General features: G+C 34.6%; 1 protein-coding gene across 15 annotated transcripts in view; it reads left to right on the top strand.

The window, feature by feature from the left end:
- Positions 1-21,529, top strand: part of DLG2 (discs large MAGUK scaffold protein 2) — a 1,975,849-nt gene that overhangs the window by 442,923 nt on the left and 1,511,397 nt on the right. For all 15 annotated transcript variants that reach the window (XM_072794850.1, XM_072794842.1, XM_072794854.1 and 12 more), the window contains one exon: positions 16,542-16,616. In XM_072794850.1, the coding sequence (XP_072650951.1) occupies positions 16,542-16,616 (75 nt within the window). The remainder of the gene's footprint in view (positions 1-16,541; positions 16,617-21,529) is intronic.

Below are 21,529 nucleotides of genomic sequence, written 5' to 3'. Positions count from 1 at the left end.
GGCTGAGCCACCCAGGTATCCCATGGACTAGGCAGTATTAAAAATGCTTTATTGATGTTAATACTATGTCTTCTCTGTAAGTAAGATATTACTGTTTGGCTCCATCAACCCACTTTCTTTTACACTAAAGTTGCTCAGAATTTCTAAGGGAAAACAGAAGTTGTTGCTGGGCATTTAAAAGATATTTTTTAGGGGATCCCTGGTGGCGCAGCGGTTTGGCGCCTGCCTTTGGCCCAGGGCGCGATCCTGGAGACCTGGGATCGAATCCCACATCAGGCTCCTGGTGCATGGAGCCTGCTTCTCCCTCTGCCTGTGTCTCTGCCTCTCTCTCTCTCTCTCCGTGACTATCATAAATAAATAAAAAATTAAAAAAAAAAAGATAAAAGATATTTTTTATTAAGGCTAGTATCATATTACTTATGACCTGAATAGAAAAAAATTGTATATTATATTCTTAGAAATGCATTTATCATAGATGTATTTATAACTATAATTTGGCGGGGGATGAAAGGTTTCTTATTTTTCACCAGACCTTTATGTAGAAAAAATGAAACAAGTCACCAAGGCAACAAATGGTTTGCCTGAGTGGCCCTGTCTTCTAGACAAAGCTGTTTATTCATGCAAGTGTATAGTTCTTTCTGCTTTCATAGTGGAAGCAGCACACCTATTCATTCATTTTATTTATTTAACAGGTATTTATTTGTTGAATGCCTAAAATGTACCTGACATTGGTAGGCATAGGGATATAATGAACAATCTGTTCTCATGGAACTTTTAGTGTAGTAGAGAGAACAGCTGATTATAGAAATTATAGTAATGTGTAATAAAGGGGTGAGTATAGAATTCTATGGCAATGAGTACAAGGATATCTAAAGAATCTGATGGGATTAGATGAAGGGTAGGCAAGGGCTTAGTATCAGGGAAGGGTTTTCTGGGGAAGTGACAATTAAACTGGTATGTAGCTATAGAGGGCACAATGAGGGTGAGTAAAGTGTTTTAAGCAAGTCCTAGATGTGATAGATGATAGATAGATAGATAGATAGATAGATAGATAGATATGCAGATAATGAAGAGAAGGGAAGGTAGAGAAGAAAGTGATGAGAGAGAAAAGAGAGAATGATACATTCAAGGAAAGGAAAGGAAGTGTAGCTAGGACATAAGGGGTTCAAAGTGAGTAGTACGATACAAAGCATACAGAGATAGGTAGGGACTAGTTATAAGTATGAAGAAGTTGAGTTTTGATACCTGTCATCCCAACCAAGTGTCTGCAAGGTCATGGGGCCATTGTACAGAGACTAGAGGGCCACTGGAGCAGGGTACTTAATGGACCAGGGAAAATTTACTCAGTGGCAGAGAGAGGCAGAAATACAGCTGAAAGTAGGGAAAATTTAATACAATCTGGCCTTTTTGTGTAGGAAAAATAGCCTATGTGAAGAGATTCCATGACTCTATTAGTAACTTGAGATTAACCATTTTAATAATGTAAAACACTTTGGCATATTTATTCCACTAATATAATAGCTTAACTTTCCTTTATTAAGCATTCCAGATAGCTGCCAGCATGATTGTTCTAATACCTAAGTCCAATGGTGTAACTCTCAAGTGGAAGTCCTGCTATAGCACCCTATTGAACTGAAGATGAATAGTTGTCCAAATTCTTTCCTTAGGATACAATTCTCCTTTGACCTAGCACTTGAATTCCTTTTCTGTCTTATAGTCCATCATTATGCCTTGTGTTTTATATTCCAAGAATCTTAACAATGTGTGGGCCAGACTATGCTTATGTTTATGCTATTTTCCATGGCCTTTCCTTAAACTAATTGATGCATTGGCCTTGCTGGCTTCCCTCTCTTTTTTGAAGGTATCAGCCATGTTCCTGCTTTGGAGACTACCACTTACTACTACCTTGTCTAGATGGCTCTTTCCATCTATTTAAATCCTACTTGTCTTCTAGGTCTAACTATACATGCTACTCCTTTTCCTAAAATTATCAGTTAGATTATCTATTCATGGTATTATCTCATCCCATATTTCTGTCTGTCACAATTCATAATTATACACTGATTTTTATGATGATTTTCTCAATGTCTCCCTCTTGACTAGACAGAGCTCCATGAAGAAAGAGACATTTATTTTTCTCATTTTTGTATACGTAATGTCTGGGACATTTCCTAGCATACTGAAGGAACTTGATGAATTAACTCATTCAGTTTCAGACCAGCCCAGTGAAGTAAAATCCTCCATATCTTAAAGATTTGATATAGTCACACAGCTGAGCAGCTTCATAATGGGGATTCAAACCCAGGACTTTGTGACTCCAATATCCAGTCTGTCCACTATCATTATTCTCTTGTTGAATCACTTCAAGGTTATTATTTAGTTAAAATATGCTCTTGGTACTATATTTTGGATTTTTTCCTTCTCTACCTAAGCACCTAATTAAATAAAAGTAATGCATTCACATAGTGGTTAATTTAAAATTACTCAGTTATATATTTGTAGTGTTTTGGACACATTCATAGCCTGTAAAAGTAAATTTATAGGATGAAATAAAATTTTATTTTATGAATCACACCAGCCATTTGCTAATACATCTATAGTAAATGTTCTTTTCTACCAAACCTGATTACCAGGGTATTATTCACAACATTAGTCCTTTTTGACACTTTGAGAAGAGCCACATGTGCTGTGAAGAGCTAGGAGTCTGAAAGGATTGTCCTTTGGAAGACCTTTAGATAAATCTTAGTTTATCAGACAAATGTGGGTTTGCAGAGGAAACAAGTACAAATCAAATTTTGCAAATCAAATAATATTTAAACACACTTATTGTGCTGAAAACTGAAATAAATCACATAACTCCTTCTGGATTAAACAAGAATTCATCACTTCTCTTCATTATGTGCCCATCATATAATCTGCATATTTGTAGGTAAGATTTTCTTAAAGGAAATTACCATGATTACAGCTGCTTGAGAAACCCATCTCATTGCAGGGATGTATATTTCATCAAAATCTATTCGGGAGTGAGAAAGTAAGGTTATAGACTTGGGTTTCCCACTTATTATATTAGTAATATTAGTAATCTTAGTCAATTCATTTTACATTTCCTGAGGTTTTTATTCTTTAGTCTGAAATGGTGATGGTAATACTGGTTTATCAATATTTCCTTCTTGAGATTATTATATACAAATGAGTATATATTTAAAAAATATAAAATACTATATACATGGAAAGGATGACTATAATTACTGAAAGTAGGAAATCCTAGAGTAAACTGGGATCTTTTATTACCAATAGCATTTCTGTATGGTGGGGAAAATGAAGCTGTATTCATATATGTATTAGAACTAATTTTACGCTGATTACAGTCACCCAGGAAAATTGGCCAGACATGTCTTAGGCCTCTCAGAGATGTGAGTTTTGGGCAGTTGGACAGCCATTGGCATCCACCACTAAATTTGGCTTCGAGTGGCAGCATAGCATAGTGAAAGCTTAGCCTTTGGAGTCAGACAGATTCTTGCTCTACCAGTTATGGTTCTGTTGTCAGGAATAAATTACCTAATTTACCTGAATCTCAGTTTCCATATTTATGAAATGAAGTAACAAAAAGCACTTTGAAGGGTTGTTGTGAGGATTAATTGCAGTATTCATTACTTCCACAAATATTTACTGAGTGCATACTGTATGTCAGGTAGTATTGTAAGCAGTGCAGATATAACAGTGAGTAAATTGAACAAGGTCCCTGCTCTCATAGAGCTTATATTATAGAGCAAGGAGACTGGCCATTAATAGGCACACAAATACTAAACATAATTACAGATAACAGTAACTACTATAATTTAAAAGGCAGAGAAATGAAATATGGAAAACTGGATGAGTGTAAAAAGGGACAAGGGCTACTCTAGATAGACAGGGATGTCCTCTCTGAAAAAAGTTCTGGGCACTTGAAAGGACTGGCTTTGTGAAGATCTTGGGGAAGAGCATTCCAGACAAAGGGAACAGCTAATACAAATATACACACAGGGCTTAGTATGGCAACTGTATATAACATATAGTCACTAAGTAGCTGTGTATGTTTTTATTCCATCTCATCTTCCTTTTCTTTACCTCTTTTTGGAGGAATCTGACATTTAAGGACAAAGTTCATAATCAATTATCCTGTTACTATTCTAGTAGTAAGTTTTATGGTATAGTCATGGTGATGGGAATTTCTTTTGATTTTAGTGAGTATTTCCTAGGTTTATAGGTATTTATTTGTGAGAAAAAGAGACCAAATGTTTTAACCTTTTCTTTCAATGTGTATTCAAAATTAGTACCAGATTTGAAATCCTTTGAAAATAGCCCTCTCTCCAAATTCCTCTTCTAAATGCCTACCCACACATATCTATTTCTTTGTATATATAGTTCAATTCTTGAACTAACCTTTCAGGAGACAACAAATTTTGTGGAAAATTGGTTTGATGGTAAATGAAAAAATTCTTTGAAATTTAGAGTTTTATTTACCTGTTAAGCAAACTTAAGTCAAAAGTTCCAGGAAAATGTTCAATCTCTGGAGGCATCTGAGCATAAATATTTCTCCTACTCTGCTCTCTGCTCAGTGGATAGATGTAACTATCTCAGTTGTTATGAAAAGTAGGAGTTGATTTTGATTATTTTTCCCTAAATCCTAGGGTGTGCTAATTTTTATTAATTCTTCTTACCTTGCCCATTATCCTATCCTTTATACATTTTCCACACTGCTGAGACCTTCCTTAAAATATATATATATACACATATGTATGTTTATATATGTTATGTATGTGTTATGTGTGTATGTATATATATATGTGTGTGTACATGTGTATAATTTGTATGTCTGTTGTAGTTCTAGTTAAAACCCTATAGCAGTTTCCTGTCCCCTACTGTTCCATTATTCAAAGTGTGATCTGTTGACCAGTTGGAGTGGCATTCCTTCAGAGCTTGTTAGACATGCAAAATTTCAAGCCCCATGTGAGAACTACTGAGTCAGAACCTGCATGTCAGTAAGATCTCTAGTTGGTTTTGTACACCAAGATTTGACAAGCACTGACCTGCAGGATGAAGTTCGCAGAGCCTGACCTCATATACATGACCCTCTTTGTTTGGACCCTTGCCTAACTTTCTTATCTCAGATTCTACCATCCTTCATGCCTTATTGAACTATAGTTTCTTACATTTGTTTTCCCAAATAATCTGAGTTCCTTTCCCCCATTTCTACATGCTTTACTTAATGCCCAGAATGCCTCTCAAGTCTTTAGCCTGATATTTATCTAATAATCCTCTTCTTGACCTCTAACACTCAGTTTAAATGCAGCTTCCTACATAAGTATCTTCCTTGATAGCTGCCCTACCAGGTTTAGTCAGCCACTCTCCATGTCTTCAGTACAATGTGTAATAGCTACTATTTAATTGTACAATTAATATTTACATGTGTCTGCCTCTTGCTAGAATGTGAACACTGAATATAGGGGGAGGTACTTAGCTATATTGATAGCCAACCAATTAGTGTGGCGCTGGCAACTGTACCATAAGTACAAATGATTCTTTCATTTAAGAGACATTTGATAGATATTGCATTATTGAATATGTATAAAAGAATGAAAGGTGACATATTTTCTTCCTGCAACGTACACAACACATACTCATACATGTATATGTATATATACACGGATATATATGCATCTGCACATATACACAGTTTTATTTAATGTACACCTTACAATACCTACATGTAAAAAATTGTTGTACTCTAATGGATAGACTTTTCAGTTGACAGGCAATTGGTGAATTTAATCTGTGAATGGTTTCTGGTTCTAAAATGACACTTGAAATGTCATTTTAATGAAAAAGAAATGGACTAAGAGAAAAGTCTTCACCACAACACCAAGAAAAATGGCAACTGGATCACATCTAGGATAAACCAACTATAAAGATAATCATTTAAACTTCTAAAATTCAAGTATAAAAATACTTGTAAGTCAAAGCACAGTTTTAGTAAGCAAAAGCTAAAGTGGTCAGACCAGATTTTTGGATTGAGCAAAGAATGACAACTCATGTCCATTTAACTTCACAGAGATTGTTTTTTAGATTTTACTTATTCATGAAAGTCAGAAAGAGAGGCAGAGAAATAGGCAGAGAGAGAAGCAAGCTCCCCACAGGGAGCCTGATGTGGGATTCGATCCTAGGACACTGGGATCACAACCTGAGCCAAAGGCAGAGAACCACTGAGCCACCCAGGTGCCCCCACAGAGATTTTATATAGTATGATACTTAATCTTGTTTTGGGGAAAATTATTTGACTTTATAGCATGTATATATTTACCATAAATATATTGTAAAGATATAGTAATTTTTTTTACTATATAGTATATTTTTACAATAAAAACATTAAGATTTATCTGAAGGCTATACAATAGAAAATTTTAACAACGACTTTACTGTCCTAAATTATTAGTTCATGAATGAATTAAAGAATTAAAGAATTGAAAGAGTCTTTTTATTTTTCTTTTCTTCCCAATTCAGGACACATTATGCTGTATTCAGCTTTCAGGATACAGACTTATCTAGGAAAGGAATGTGAGTTCACAGCAGTTCTAGTTGTTTTTGTTTTGTTGGTTTCTCATTTTTACATTGCTTTACATTTTAGAGAACAAAGTGTATCAGTATCATTGACTGCTTTTACCCCAAGTAACCTCCAAAAGAAAACAAAGAAACTATAATAATGATTATTGCTTGGAATTTGTCCAACTAACCACAGATAACACCAGCACTATGCAAGAGGGGTTCCAAATGGATGTTATGGTATTCTGTGGCTGAGATCTGAGTTAAAAATTTTAGACACTTTCAAATATTTCTTTAAAATTATTCTGAGACCCCTAGACAGAATGCCTCAAAATAATCAAATGTACCACTCTTCCAAGTAGTTAATATAGTCAGCAATATTTTCCCTGAAGACCACTTACCCACATTTCAAAAAAAAAACAAAAAAAAAAACAAAACAAAAAAAAGAAAACCAAAAGTCAAATCTTAAGGTATGAATCATACCATTTATTATCCACACTAGCAGGAATTTTGGTTGTTGCATAAAACACAGTTCAAAAAATGTTAATTAAGAAAACCTCATTCTTCCTGCATCTTATGTTTTTACAAAGAGATAGATATATAACTTATCATGCTGTATTTATGGTGTCTCACAATAACAAATTATTTATTTTCTAATATGGTTCTCATTAGAAAATGTGAAGAGGAGTTCTAAATATTCTTGCTGATAAAAAAGTATTTGAAAATCTTTTGCTAAAGAGACTATAAATCAAACCACATATTTTTAGCAAAACAAATCCTTCCTCTCTCTGGTCTTTGTTACGAATCTCCTAGGATTTCAAGCTACAGTGCTTTCTTGCTAGTCCTTTAAAATAAAACTGTCCTTAAGTAATACACATGTAATTTACTCAGCAATCTGAAGTTCTATTTAAATCGAGGACAGGTCTAATTGCTAGTTCTTCTTGGCTGACTGCTTGATGTTGGCTATGGCACCTGATCTACAAAAGCCTGCACATTCCTGATTAACATTTGTCCAAAAATATATGTTCATAGGTGTCAGGAAATCAAGGCACATACAAAAATAATATCAATCAACTCCCTTTACTTTGTGTTAAGTTTTGCCGGAATTTTAATTATCTGAGAAAAACCTCTATAAGAGAGAACTGTGTACCTTTAAACTGATGGCATTCCAAGTATATTTTACAGAAAACACTGTCCAATGTATATGCATTTTTTTAAACTCCAGAAGATTATAAGAACAAATTGATATGAATTGCATATTTAATAGGTTGTAATTATGTCTTATCAAAAGCTCAACTTTTTTAATCCTTTATTCTTTGGAAATATGGTAATTGTCCCCTTTCCCATGTAGTTAATTATAAATTTCAGGAAGAATTAAGTAAGCTAAAACTCTTCACTCTTTTCTCTTTGTCTCTATGGTAGCAGTGAGAATAGAAATGAATTGCTTTGATCTTGTTTCTGAATGGCCTTTCTTTCCTCAAAGTATGGACCTTATTTTGTGGACTTGAAATTTTAGATACTTTTCTTCCTTATTAATTCAAGGAAGGTATTCTTTTACAGATGAACTTAAAATATGTCAGAAAGAAAAATGCAGGCTATTTTAGGAATCACAGGCTTTATTTCCATAAAAATTTGTAGTTTAAAATAGATCTGCCAATGAAGAATATTTTTTGACTGTAGTATATAACACCAAAAGTTTTGTTTCTTGCACAAAGAAAGGTACAATTGTAGTCCATTATTCTTGTCTTATCTTGTTATGTCAGTAGGTTGAAGAGACAATATGTAAATATTAATGATATTTAAAGTATTTTGCAAGACTGTCTTTAAATCTCATATTTAGAGGCTTAAATTATTCTATTGTATCTACCTCTACATAGCAATAACTCAACTTCCAAAGAATTCTAGAGTTGCAAGGAATATTGGGATGTGCTGCCACAAAGTGTTAAAATACCATAATATATTTTTTAGAAGTATTTACAGACCAATGATTTCAAGTTTGTGATCCCAGACTGCATAGTTAATTCTGTCTCCCAAATTTAGTTATCTTAAAACTGCAGATACTCTTTTCAACTTAGATTTAAAACTTACATTTAAAATTCCTCATGTTTGCCAAGTACTTACTTGTACTTTTTCTCATTTAATTTTCATAGTGATCTTGTGAGATAAATATTATTATTTTATACTCAGAGGTGAGAAAATAGGCTTGGAGGAGCTAATTAATCCCTGACTAATGGGATAAATATTAATATTTATATTCTATAATATAAATATGTTTATCTTAATACTGCTAGAGTATGTTCTAGACCCTGGGCTAAATATAGTATATGTATTATCTTATATAATCCTTATAATAATCTTTTAAACTGGTATTTTTCTCTCCACTTTATAGACGAGAAACCAAAACTCACAGAGACTAAGAAACTTATCTAAAGTTCCAATTCCAGAAAGTAAAAACTGGCATTCTAACCGGGTCCAGTGGATTCCTCATAGTATTAAACACCCTTCTCTACAAACTTTCAGGGTTAATGTGACAAAAGAACGAACTAACAATAAATGTCAAATGCCTGGCATCTGATAGGTGCTCAATAAATAATATTTTATTATACATCTAGAAAATGCCATCTGAATCTATGTTCTGGGGCCCTAGAGTTGATACCATGCAATGTCAAGTTACAACAGTAACAGTAGCTCTCCAGTATGATAAATCTTCAAATGTCACCAGCCTGAGAATTCAGAACCTATCTCACTCTTCAGAGTTCATTAATCCAGGTAACTAGATGGTTACAATATTATTTTAACCTAGAGTATTTAACCCTTTTATTCACTAAATGACCACTGATTGTGCCTTTGCTAACCTGGGCAAACCCCTGCCTGGAGTCACAAGGGAATTTGAAAGCATTAGTGTGACTCAGCACTGCCATCACTGCCCACTGAAAAACCTTCATTCTCAGCATTCTGTAGATAATGGGTCAGCAGTTATTTCATTTACAGAAGAGACAAATGCATGACTCCCCAGCATGGCTTCAGTCTTAGTAAGGATTTCCTCAGAAACAAATTAGGCCAACTTATATTAAACACCTTTGAAACCTGAGAAAATAAAAGGAAGCATGTAAAAAAACAAGCCCAGGAAGGAATGAAGTCAGGTGTTGAAGGATTATGAGGAATTATGTCCAAAACTGAATAAAAAGGTTAATAGTAATCATGAATATGTTTTGCATCTGTAACTGATACATTGGACAAACAAGATTTATGGGATATAATGATAGAAGCCACTTTAATGGCTCCTGATTTCTTGCCTAATGCTTCTTACTGTCAGTAATCCCTACCCTGTTCTCTAGATGAAAACTTGGGCAGTCATATGACTTCCCATGAATTTCCAGTTATTTCTAAGGAATTAAAAGTTCTCCAATCATTTAAAATCACAAATATAGATTTAATTTAGTAATTAAAATTATCCAGTTCCAAATATTAATCATAACTCTGACCACTTCTCCAGATATGAGATTTTCTTTTCCTTACTATTGGATCCTCAGATAAGACAAGCTTTTCTTTTCTTCTTCTCCATTTGCTAGTTGGAGCATGAAAGAGAAGTAAACATTTGAGCAGAAAGTTCTTATGGGATTGGGATTACCACACTTTTTTGCTCTCTGAAACTGACATGGAATAATATAGATAAAAAAAAATACAAAGAAAATAGCACATACATAGTGCTGATTGTGTACAGAAATAGTTCTAAGTGCTTTACTAGTAGTAATTCATTTAATCTTCATAATTGAGGCAAAGGGAGATTAAGCAACTTGCCCAGTGTCACCTCACCAGTAAAAAGGTGGATCTGGAATTTTAACCCAGGCAGTCTGGCTTCAGACCCTATCTCTAATTAGGGCTGATGTGGGTCTTAGAGTTTTCCCTTCTGGGCCTCTCTGACTAAATCTTCTGTAATGTAGTTGATGTATTTCTTCAGCCCTGGTTTTTTAGCAGTGCATCCACACAAAGGGTTGTCTTAGCAGGCATCACAATGGCTCCAGGATGGCTTTTTTTTTTTTTTTTTCTTTAACAAACTGAAGTGCAGTCTGGCCCAAAAGAAGGTACTTCTCCTGAGGCAAAAACCAATTTGCCATGTTTCCTCATTCATTAAATTTTTCAGGTAGGAGTTGGATCCCAGGATACTGCCCTCCCAAATTCAAGGAAGTTATATGAAGCTCGATATGAGACCCAGTGAAGCCTCATTCACTAATTTAAGAGAAAAATGAGATCCCCACCCCCACCAGCCCCTCTACCAATAAATCCCTTTATAAATCTCCAAACACATAAGCCTCATATAACCTCATTATAGATAAGGGTTCAGAGACCTGAAAGTAGTTCTTGGCAATTTCCTTTGAAATTATAGCACCTCCTTTAGAATCTCATTTTTGTCATATGTTGATGTCTTAGACAAGACTACCAATGTAACATTTTGTGCCTATACTATACTTCTGCACCTGGCAAAATTTGATTTTCTCCTTTTCTTTAACATCTTACACTAAAATTACACATTTTTATGGCAAATAAGGAACATAACTGGATGAAAACTTTTATTTGCTCAAATTATTTATACATTCATGTACATATAAACATTTATGTACATATATATACACACCTTATATGTCTACCTATATACATATTATGGATCTATCTGTAAAATTCTTGATTTGGAGGCACCTTGGGAGTTGTGTATTTTTTTTTCAATATTTTTGGAAATTCCCTTAACTTGATGTGCTGGAGTACTTATGAGCTAGAAGTCTGAAAATGTGTTTTATAATAATTTTAAAAAGAAGAATTAATTTGTAAGTATTATATTAATGTTTATAACAATTGATACTATAATTACTTGTCACATATATAAAGTGCCTTAGAGTTCACAGTCTATTTGCACAAAATTATTACATGTTATTTTATTTCAGCTGTGCAATAAGCCACTTAGTTTTACCATTAGGACATCATGTTTTTATGTCTGTTTCTTCATCTTTAAAGCATCTGAGAGTTTCAAAAAAGATAGAAGGACACCTCAAGTACTTTTTCAAAGACTCAACTCAGGAAAGCCTCTTGTGTTTTGTATAGGACCAGGAATGGACCATCATGTCTGTCCACTCCTTCATAGTACTTATTTGCTCCACACCCTGTTGTCCGTGCACTCACTGTGAAGTAGGATAAATGAGGGGAGAGGAAGAAGTCAGCTGTCTGTAGAGCACAGAACAATTCTTTCCCCCCAGACCTAGATTTCTGAGGCTTTCTAAGCAAGAGGAATCAAGGGACTTTGTGACCAAGTCCTAGAATACTTCGATTCAGTACTGTAAGATGGTGTATGATGTACCTTTGTCTCAAAGGCTGTCTACTCATCCTTTTTCCTCCTAAAAGCTTTACTGGAAAACTGAAGTGTCTCCTGTATAAAGACCTTCCTTATTTAGAGTACAGTACTCTTACCTTTGTCCTGAATTTCTCTGTACAATTTTTCATAGCCCTTTCTCATCTTTAGTCCTGCCCCAAAATGGGTGAGATGGATCTTTTTGACTGGCCCATGTCATGTTTTATTTCTTTCAAGAATATTGCTTTACAATTGCATGCTTATCAGGTCATTTGTCCCCCCTAGACTCAGAACTTCTTTTAGATAGAGACTGAGTCTTGGTGTATCCTTTTTCCTAATATAGTAGCTGGCACATACTAATTTCTCAATGAATGTTGACCAACTAAATGAATGAATGATCCTAGTATTTAACCTGTTTTTTTTAAAATAAAGATTTATTTATTTTAGAGAGAAAAAGCATGAGCAGGGGCAGGGGCAGATGGAGAAGGGGATAGAGTAAGAGATAAGTCGACTCCTTGCCTAGCATGGAGACTGATGTAGGGCTCAGTCTTACCACCATGATCATGACCTGAGCTGAAATCAAGAGTTGAACACTTAACCAACTGAGCCCTTTAACCCTTTTTAAATGTAAAATGCTGTAGTGTATCTCCTAAAAGATCAGGAGCTCTTTGAAGAAAGAATATTTATTTAAATTTTTATGTCTCTCTATATAGCTAGCATGGTGTCTTCCATGTAAAACATATTTGATAAATGAGTGAATAGATAAAAGAATGAATGAGTATGGGTACAGTACTATCATGAGGCAATTTTCAACCCAGGAGGAAACCCTATGATTACAAGAAACATTTTACTGTGACTATTACAACAGAACCTTTCAGCTTGTTCTCTGCTTTCAGAAGAACATGCTGTTTTGAATGAAACATTTAGGTCAAAATTTTATTTGGATGAGTCAGTTCTCACACTACCACACACAAAGTTGTTTGGGGGATTAAATGACTAAAATGTCTATATAGATACTTTGTAAACTCCAAAGCACTCTAACAGACATAAACTGCTGATAGTCAAAAAAATCCTCACTCTTTCTAGGGTTGGGATTCATTGGGTAGAAAATCTTTAGAATTTTCTTTGCCAAGTGTTTGTCACTATTCAAATCCTTTGTATCAAATCCTTTGTAGTTATATATTTACATAATCAATCTGAGGTGTAATTGTCCAGCATGTCAGACTCATTTGCTCAGGATAATCTAGAATGAAATACATCAAGGTGTTACAGTCAGAAAAAGACAACCAAAGGAGTGAGAGATTTGGAAATATCAACCTGTCTAAACAGCATAGTGACTTTAAACGTATGAAGACCCACTGTTAGTTTGGTCTCTTGAGAGAACATGTTTTTCGGGGTTACCACTGTAGATCTTGAATCCTGATCAAGTCACGTATCAACAGTCTGTAGGTATATATATCCAGGTGGTTGAGTGGGAGAGAAGGGGAAAGGAAAGCTCTGTCTTTAGATTAATTTGTTACCAACTATTATCTTAAAATCTTACTTGGAGAGCTGGACTGGCCCTTCAGATATTTGTAATATTCCCTCTTCATTTTTAGCCTAAGAATTAACTTAAAAGTAGGTTGAGTGTGTCCTTTCCTCTAGTATTTGTTCTCTTTCTAGATGGCCTCTAAAGAGATATGGATCTTCCAATTGGGTGCCTAAATTCTTTTGACCACAGTGCCCACATTAAATGTTAGAAAAAATACTGAAGAAGGAGAATGGAAACTTGTAAGGAAAAAGGAACAATTTTAAACCATTACTTTACCACTGTGGCAGTTCCCTTGACCCCTGTCAGATCTTGTCTTCTTTCAAAGTAGAAGGAAGGTTTAGGCAAAACATAGGGTTAGGGCTTTCAGTAACCACACTTGAGTTGAAAGCTCTTGTGAGACCATCTCTACTAGAAGTTCTCAACCTTTGTTATAACTCAAATTCACGGAGGAATAACTGTATCTTAGGTAACAGTAGATCAGAATGATAGGGGTTTTTAACTGGAGGATGCACTTTTTTGGAAGAGGGAACATATTAAATTATTGGGAGGAGTATGAGGTTTGGATAAGATCCACGGATGAATGACACTTCCTCTCTCCACATTGAATTGTAGATCTAATAAAACCCTCTTATTTTATACGTGATAAAAGTGAGGTTTAAAGTTTTAAAGTAGCTTTCCCAAAGTTTCATAGATGGATTATTGGGAACACTACTGAAATCCAAGATCCTAACTTATATTCTGACCTTATTTTTCTTCTGGTCACATACTAAACATAATTTATGTCCATGTGGCCTCTGTCTTCAGTAGACCTTTATACATGTCTGCTCCTATGTAATCATATTGTTAATATGCTTGATTAAAACACTAATGGGAGATCTTAGTATCCAAAACTCAGGTAGTAATGGAGTAAGAGAGACTTACACAGACTTTCTCTACTGCATGCTGTATGTCCATGGAAGTTCAAACACTACTTTTTTTTAGCTCCTATCATACGTTATGAGTACTTATATTCCTCCACCCAAGCATAACTCAATTATTATTTGCCCCTTTGCCATGTGCTTCATAAAAATGAACACTATCTAGATATAAAACAAGCTTATTATTACTACTACTAATAACAATTATAAATTATTACAAAGGAGACATTCCTCACTGTTAACATTGTTCGGTATGAATTCTCATAATTAGAGATAATAGTATCTAGTATTTTTTTTTTTTGTCCAAATGTGTATTTAAATTCTAGTTAGTTAACTAGAGTTACACTATATTGGTTTAGCCCATCCCCCACCACCTTCCTTCACCAACCCTCAATTTGTTCTCTATCATAATAATAACTGGCATTTTAATAATATTTTCAAATTTCAAAAAGTTTAACCTCATACATAGATAAATTATATTTATCTGGCTTAAGCGTTCAGAAAAGGAAAATAAGATTGTTCTTGTTACGTTGTGTGTTCTGTTAACATCCTTGCTAATTGTGGCAATGATCTGAGGTGAATTTATATGTATCATCTAATAGTATTTGTCTGAATAAGGTGAGATACTAATGCTGTTTTACATATGTGACTACCAAGACTCGGATCATCTCATGGCAGCAAGTACATGGCTGAGCTTAGTTTGAAATTGGTCATCTGATATCAGTCGAGTGAACCTTATGTACCCTGTTGGTACTCTATGTCATATTTTCATTTAAGCAAGAAAGAAAACTGAGCATGGAGATTGATGATCTAAGTGTAGTTTTATGGTGACTTTATCAATAATCACTCAAACAGCACTTCAGAGTTTAGTGATGCCTTAAAAATAGATCACCTAAATAAAGTTTGTTCTCAAAAGCTTACAAATCACAAAAGGAAATTCTTAGTGTAAGTATTAAATTCAATATTTTATTCCAGTTAAGTCAGAAATGGTAAGATCATTAATGACATGAAATCATATTAGCCGATGACATGTCTTAAGCCCCATTAAACAGATAGAAAATAAAAAATACCAGAGGCAGCTTCTCAGAGAGGGAGCATGCATGGGAATCAAAGCCAGTCAAATTTTTGCTGCTATCCCAGCTATGATGCTTTCTTCTAGGGTAGCCTTTAGGCAAATTGCTTACCTCCTCTGAACCTCAGTTTACTTCTCTGTAGAATGGGCATAATAATACTGCTATCCATATTAGTTGTGGTGGTTAGTGATAATATAATGGGTCTAGAACAATCTGCAGCATATTAGTAGCTCAATAAATCACAGCTAGGTTTTTATGACTATTGCTAACATTATTATTAATCTGGTTATATTATAATTGAGTGCAGAATAAAATAAATAAAAAGTAGAAGATGTGTTATTTTGATCACCCCCTCCCCCTTTTCAATACTAATCAGTTCTCATTATTACAGGGATGGAGCAGTTTTGTTAGTTAAAGGGAAGCACTTCATTCTTTCTAAAAGGCCAATTAGAAATGAAGTTATAGGAGTTACAACAAAAGAATAGGTTAGCTAGAGATAGATTTCTTATGTAAAAAAAAGTGCCTGGCAAATGACTTACGATGTCAAATCCCTGTGTTCCTTGTTTCATTTCTTTGCACCTCATTTTCTGATGTGACAAGAGAGACCTCTAAGATCTGTCCTGTATGACTACATTCTGAGGTTCTATGAAATGCTCTAGAGAGAATCATTACCACTAGCTCACAATCAGAAAAAGAAGACAAGTAAATAAGTCTATCTGTACCTTGATTGAAGTGATCTTGCCATGGGTACAACCTGTGTCACTATTGTCTGGGAGCCTACAGGAGAGGAGACTAGTTTTACCTCTGGGTTAGGAGAGTTCTCAGATGGGTCCTGCTGGGGCCTAAAAGGCCACCTGCTGAGGAAGTCTAGAGCCCAAAACCCAGTCCTTAGAGTAATAAAAAAGCAAAGGATGATTTATGCCTTGATAAGAGTAGAAGTTGCATAGTTTTCTGCAGCACTGCACCAAAAAAATCATTCTCAAAGGCTCCTCCTATACTTGTAAATCAGGTAATAAACACATTGATGATAAATATGTTAGCTTGTGTAATATTGCTACACATAATATATAGAATATAACATTATTTTTACTTATTTGCAGCAAAACCAAGGCAAATGCCCAGCCCAGAACTGCTCAGTGGAAGCCCCTGCTTGGATGCCTGTCCACCACTGTACTGTAAGTTTGATAATTTGGTTATTCTAAATTGGCCACCTTAAAGGAGAATTATTTTCATATTTTGGAACAACCTTAGTGGAATGTGCTAGAATTCTTCCTGAAATTCTAGAAAGGAGAATTTTTTTTTTAGGACGCTCTACATTATAAGAAATACCTGTGATTAGAGATTTCTGTGGTTTTTTTTATTTTTTTTTGAGTCAGGATAATTTGCCAAAGATTTATTTAAATGGATTATTGATGATTTAGATTTGGATAGTCATTAAAATGAGTATATTTGCACATGTATTTTTTTCAGTTGCTGCGTATTCAGCAATACTTGATTTTAGATGCTTCAGTGAAGGATGTTTTCTCTTCTGTCATTGTTGTGTTGACTGCTTAATAGTGATGAGTACACAGATTTCCAATTTTCAAGTCTTTCTGGTATAATAATGGTCTCTGTACTTATGTGAAATATTCTATCAGAGAATTTTCAAGTGCTTTAGAAATAAACAGGTACAAAAAAAAAAAACAAACAAAAAAAGAAATAAACAGGTACTATGTCATTATCCTTGTGTTACCAATGGGAGATTTAAATGCAAAGGGAGTAAGAGTAGTGTATTATATGTAAAGCTGGGAATAGATCTCAGATACCCTAATTTTCTTTTCATGAACTCATTCTACTACACTGTAAAGAAAAGTGAAGAAAGTGGCTGATTTGTAGGATATTCTCCTATACATGCGTTGCCTGATAGATGTGACAATGGTTCCTTTGGGAAATGTATATACTGTAACTGACAGTTTGTCTGTCATAAAATAATTTGTATGTGATGGGGACAAGAAGTTTGAAAATTACTTTTTGGGCATCCTGCTCCTTTGACCCAACTTACAAGCAATATAAAGTGATGTGTGGAGCTTCTTATGTATCCTCATCTACTGTTGAGATACGAGCTGCTGGAAGAAGGTGCAGCTGGTCTATCTTAGCATGACTTATGATCGCATTCTAACTCAGTAGGTCTAGGGGAGCCCTACTTTTCACTCAGATTTGTAAGAGCAAGAAGCCTCTTTCCTTGTTTTTATTTGTCTATGAAAGGAGGAGAGGTGAGATCACTTTTACTGAAGGAGGGATGATGATATTAAATTTTGGAGGCATTCCTGCAGTGCGGAGGCAGCCCAGACTTGCTAGAGACTTGGAGAATAAAAAATGTCACACTTTTGTGAGCAGATGGTCAGAGGGGAGTGCATGCTAAGGGACTCTGCTGATGCCAGAGAAAGGATGAATTTTAATAATTTCGTTTCTTCATCAGTCACTCCTTTTATTGTATCCCTGATGATATTATCTCACAATTACTGATTTGTATGTCTATTTCACCAAAGAGACTGTGTGTGCTATACAGTGTTCTACTATATCTACACCTAGGAAAATCCCTGGTATGTGGTAGGTGCTTTGTGAGTGCAGTTTCAATGAATGAGTCTTCTATCTGTTGATTTCTTCTTTAGTAAGTTTTATTAAATTGTCTACAACTCATATTTGTTGGTAAAGAGGAATAATTATTTTACCTTCTTAGGTGGGTTTCCATTTCTTACCTTCAAGAGTCATTTTACACTTTTCCTTCACTGAGTACCATTGAGTATGTGTTTTAAGGAATTTTGTTACAAACTAGACAAAATTTAGTGGCTTGATTCAGCTCTGTCAGGTACTATGCATATTGCTGGAGGTACAAAGAAAAATAAGGTAGTATTCCCATTTTATCAGAGACAATCAATATGTAACACCAAGAATTCTGATTAGTAGCTGATCCTCTATTACACTGATAATTTTAGATCCAAATAAAAGGAATTTGACATTTAAGTTATTTTGTGCAGTCTTATTGCAAGTAAATCCATTATTAGAATTATGTCTTTTGGATTATTAAGAATAATTAATCTTTCATTATTACCTTGGAGTCAGATAGTATAGGATCTAGAAATCCCAGATTACTGTTCCTTTACAACAACAACAACTATAGGTCTGCTACAATAGCAAATGCACGTACATGGGTTTGTTGCACTTTATTCCTGTCACTGTTCCTTTACAACAACAACAACTATAGGTCTGCTACAATAGCAAATGCACGTACATGGGTTTGTTGCACTTTATTCCTGTCACTGTTCCTTTACAACAACAACAACTATAGGTCTGCTACAATAGCAAATGCACGTACATGGGTTTGTTGCACTTTATTCCTGTCACTGTTCCTTTACAACAACAACAACTATAGGTCTGCTACAATAGCAAATGCACGTACATGGGTTTGTTGCACTTTATTCCTGTCACTGTTCCTTTAGAAATCCCAGATTAGGTGTTTCTGTTATAGGACATTTGTGACTAAATAGTTGACTATATTTAAGACCCTTCCTGAAGAGCACAAGTCAGAAATACCAAATAGTCTGATTCTCAGTTGTGTGGTCAGGTGAGAACATCAGAAAGACGTTTTTTCTTGCTTCTGCTATGGAATTAAGAGCTGCTGGTTTCATAGATTTCTTTTGTTGTTTATTTAAAAGTAATTACATTTCCCAGTGGGGCAGACACTTTCCAGAGGAGTTGACAACCCATAATGATTCTGTTTTCTCTGTAAGTAACCCAGATCCACAAAGGTAGGCTTTCAGTGGCGGTGTTTGGGCTATGTGAGTTTGTCTCTGGCCAAACCTGACTAATCTAAGGACAAATATCTCATCTCAGCTGAGCCAGTTGGATTCTTTCTCTTGGGAATTTAAAATTTATATTAGAGAGATACCAAATTGGTAGTCAATAGTATTGAATCATACGAATGACAATAGTTTGGAAAATAATCTGTGAACCTCAGTTACTGAGATTCCTAGAGCTAACCTGTCCTGAGGTTCTACTTTCTCAAATCTCTCTTTGAGTTTGTGAAAAGGTCCCAATAATCTGCTGATAATCAATGTTACATTTTCCACCAATTTATTCTAGATTCTGTTTTGTTTTGTTTATTTGAGGGAGTATAATGTTTTATGATTTATTTGCAACCAAAGGGGGAAAAAACCCACCTTAACTAATACCTCTAGTCAGCAACAATTATGAAGCTCCCATTAGAGTTTATTTAATGAGTGGTAGTCTCACACAGAAAGAAGCACTGAGAACACTGATAGTTTGATAATTGCCAGTAGTCTATTTAGTAATGGAAATAGTCTAGTTCTATTTATTCCAAATATCTGATTATATGCAACACTTGGGTACATAAAAATGATGAAAGAATAATTTGGTAATGACTTAATACACATTATAGAATGAGAAAAAGGAATAGTTAACAAGATAGCTAGCATAAGCATGTTTATCAGACAAAAAAACTCTAAATGATGTGTAAAGTTGTTCTGGTATTAATTTCCACCTTCTCATATCTCAGGAAATAGAAAAAATCTTAGCCTCATGTGTTTAAGACAATGTTTTGTCTGTCTCAAATCTTTCATTGACTGAAGCAGGTTATAAATAAATTAATGCATACTTACATTCATAATAAATAGTCTGCTATCTCTGTGGATTTTTAAGTTCACTTGATTGTTTCCTACATTTCTCTCCTAGATTCTCTATTCTTATTCCGTGGTATTTTGCTCTGGAATGATTGTATCCTTATAATTGACATTTTTTTCAAGAATGTCTTGGTGTTTGGTGCGCAGTTGCCCCAGGTTACTTTTAAGTGCAGAGCTTTTATCACTGGTTTTCTTAAGAATGCTTCTGTCTGCAAATTGCTCAACAAATGCCTGTCACCATCTCCATATTGCCTTGAAAATGGCTTCTATTACTATTTGCTTAGTCTCTTCCTAGATGCTCTCTTTTTTGGCAGTCCACACCTCTGTAACGGTGGGACCAAGAGGTATTTTGAAGACTTTTCCTTTTAGCCAGGATTACTCTTGTACAAATTAGCGTTCAGAAATTTTACCTTCAGTAATTATACAGAAACATGGACATATTTATGCTTTTTGGATAACTGTAAATGAAATATCTTCCCTAACAAAACGCATGACAGTTTTATCTTTTATTTGTTTTTCTTTGTATGGCTACATCAAGCACTAGAATGATCTCCTTCTTCACGTATACATTTTAAATTTAATTGAGTTGTATGGTCATATGAATATAGGAGTGGTTACCTGAACCTCGCCACTTATAAGCAAATGAAAAGAGACCCATAGGTTCTGGGACTCAGGTAAAAACAGTCAGATCTCTGAATCTGGAGTGAACTAAGCTAAGAATTAGTTTCTGGTACTTGGAAACAAAGAAACTTAGACTTGAACAATTGCAGGAGGCTTGAGTGGCTGCTGCATCAGGGCATAAATCTCTGGACCACTCAGTATGGCTATGGCTTATACATGGATTTGATCACTTTCAGGAATGTCCCAGGCACAATCCTTAGTTATTGAGCATTACTTAGAAATGGCTGTAGAGTATGATTTTATTGTTTAGAATATGATATATAAATATACATGATTTGTTGAGAATAATCGCTTTGTTTTCTCTGCATATGTGCCTACTTAGTTGTTAGAGATTTAAAAATAATGCAATGAGAGGAGTTTCTAAAAGTTAAGAATAAAGTCCTTGTTATTATAGAGATTATCGTGGATATTGTGGTATACCTATATATCTCTCTTGTATATAATAGTCACCTCTAAATAGATATGTGAAGTATTTTCAAAAATCATGTTAGCATTTCCAAGTTAGAACACTACATTCTGACTACATCAATTATTCATCTACTCATTTAAGAAGCATTTACTGAGTACATTTTCTAAGTTGTAAACCTTTCAATTCTTCAAGATGGATTAGGAGCCAGTATATGTAAATAATCATTATGTTGGGTGATACATGTTACAAAATTCTCTATACAAAAAACTATGGGGTGCATACATGGCTCAGGTCATGATCCTAGGGACATGAAATTGAA

The sequence above is a fragment of the Canis lupus genome, chromosome 23, assembly GCF_048164855.1.
Source record: "Canis lupus baileyi chromosome 23, mCanLup2.hap1, whole genome shotgun sequence".
Taxonomy (NCBI): Eukaryota; Metazoa; Chordata; class Mammalia; order Carnivora; family Canidae; genus Canis; species Canis lupus.
This window is presented reverse-complemented; position numbering and strand designations above follow the sequence as displayed.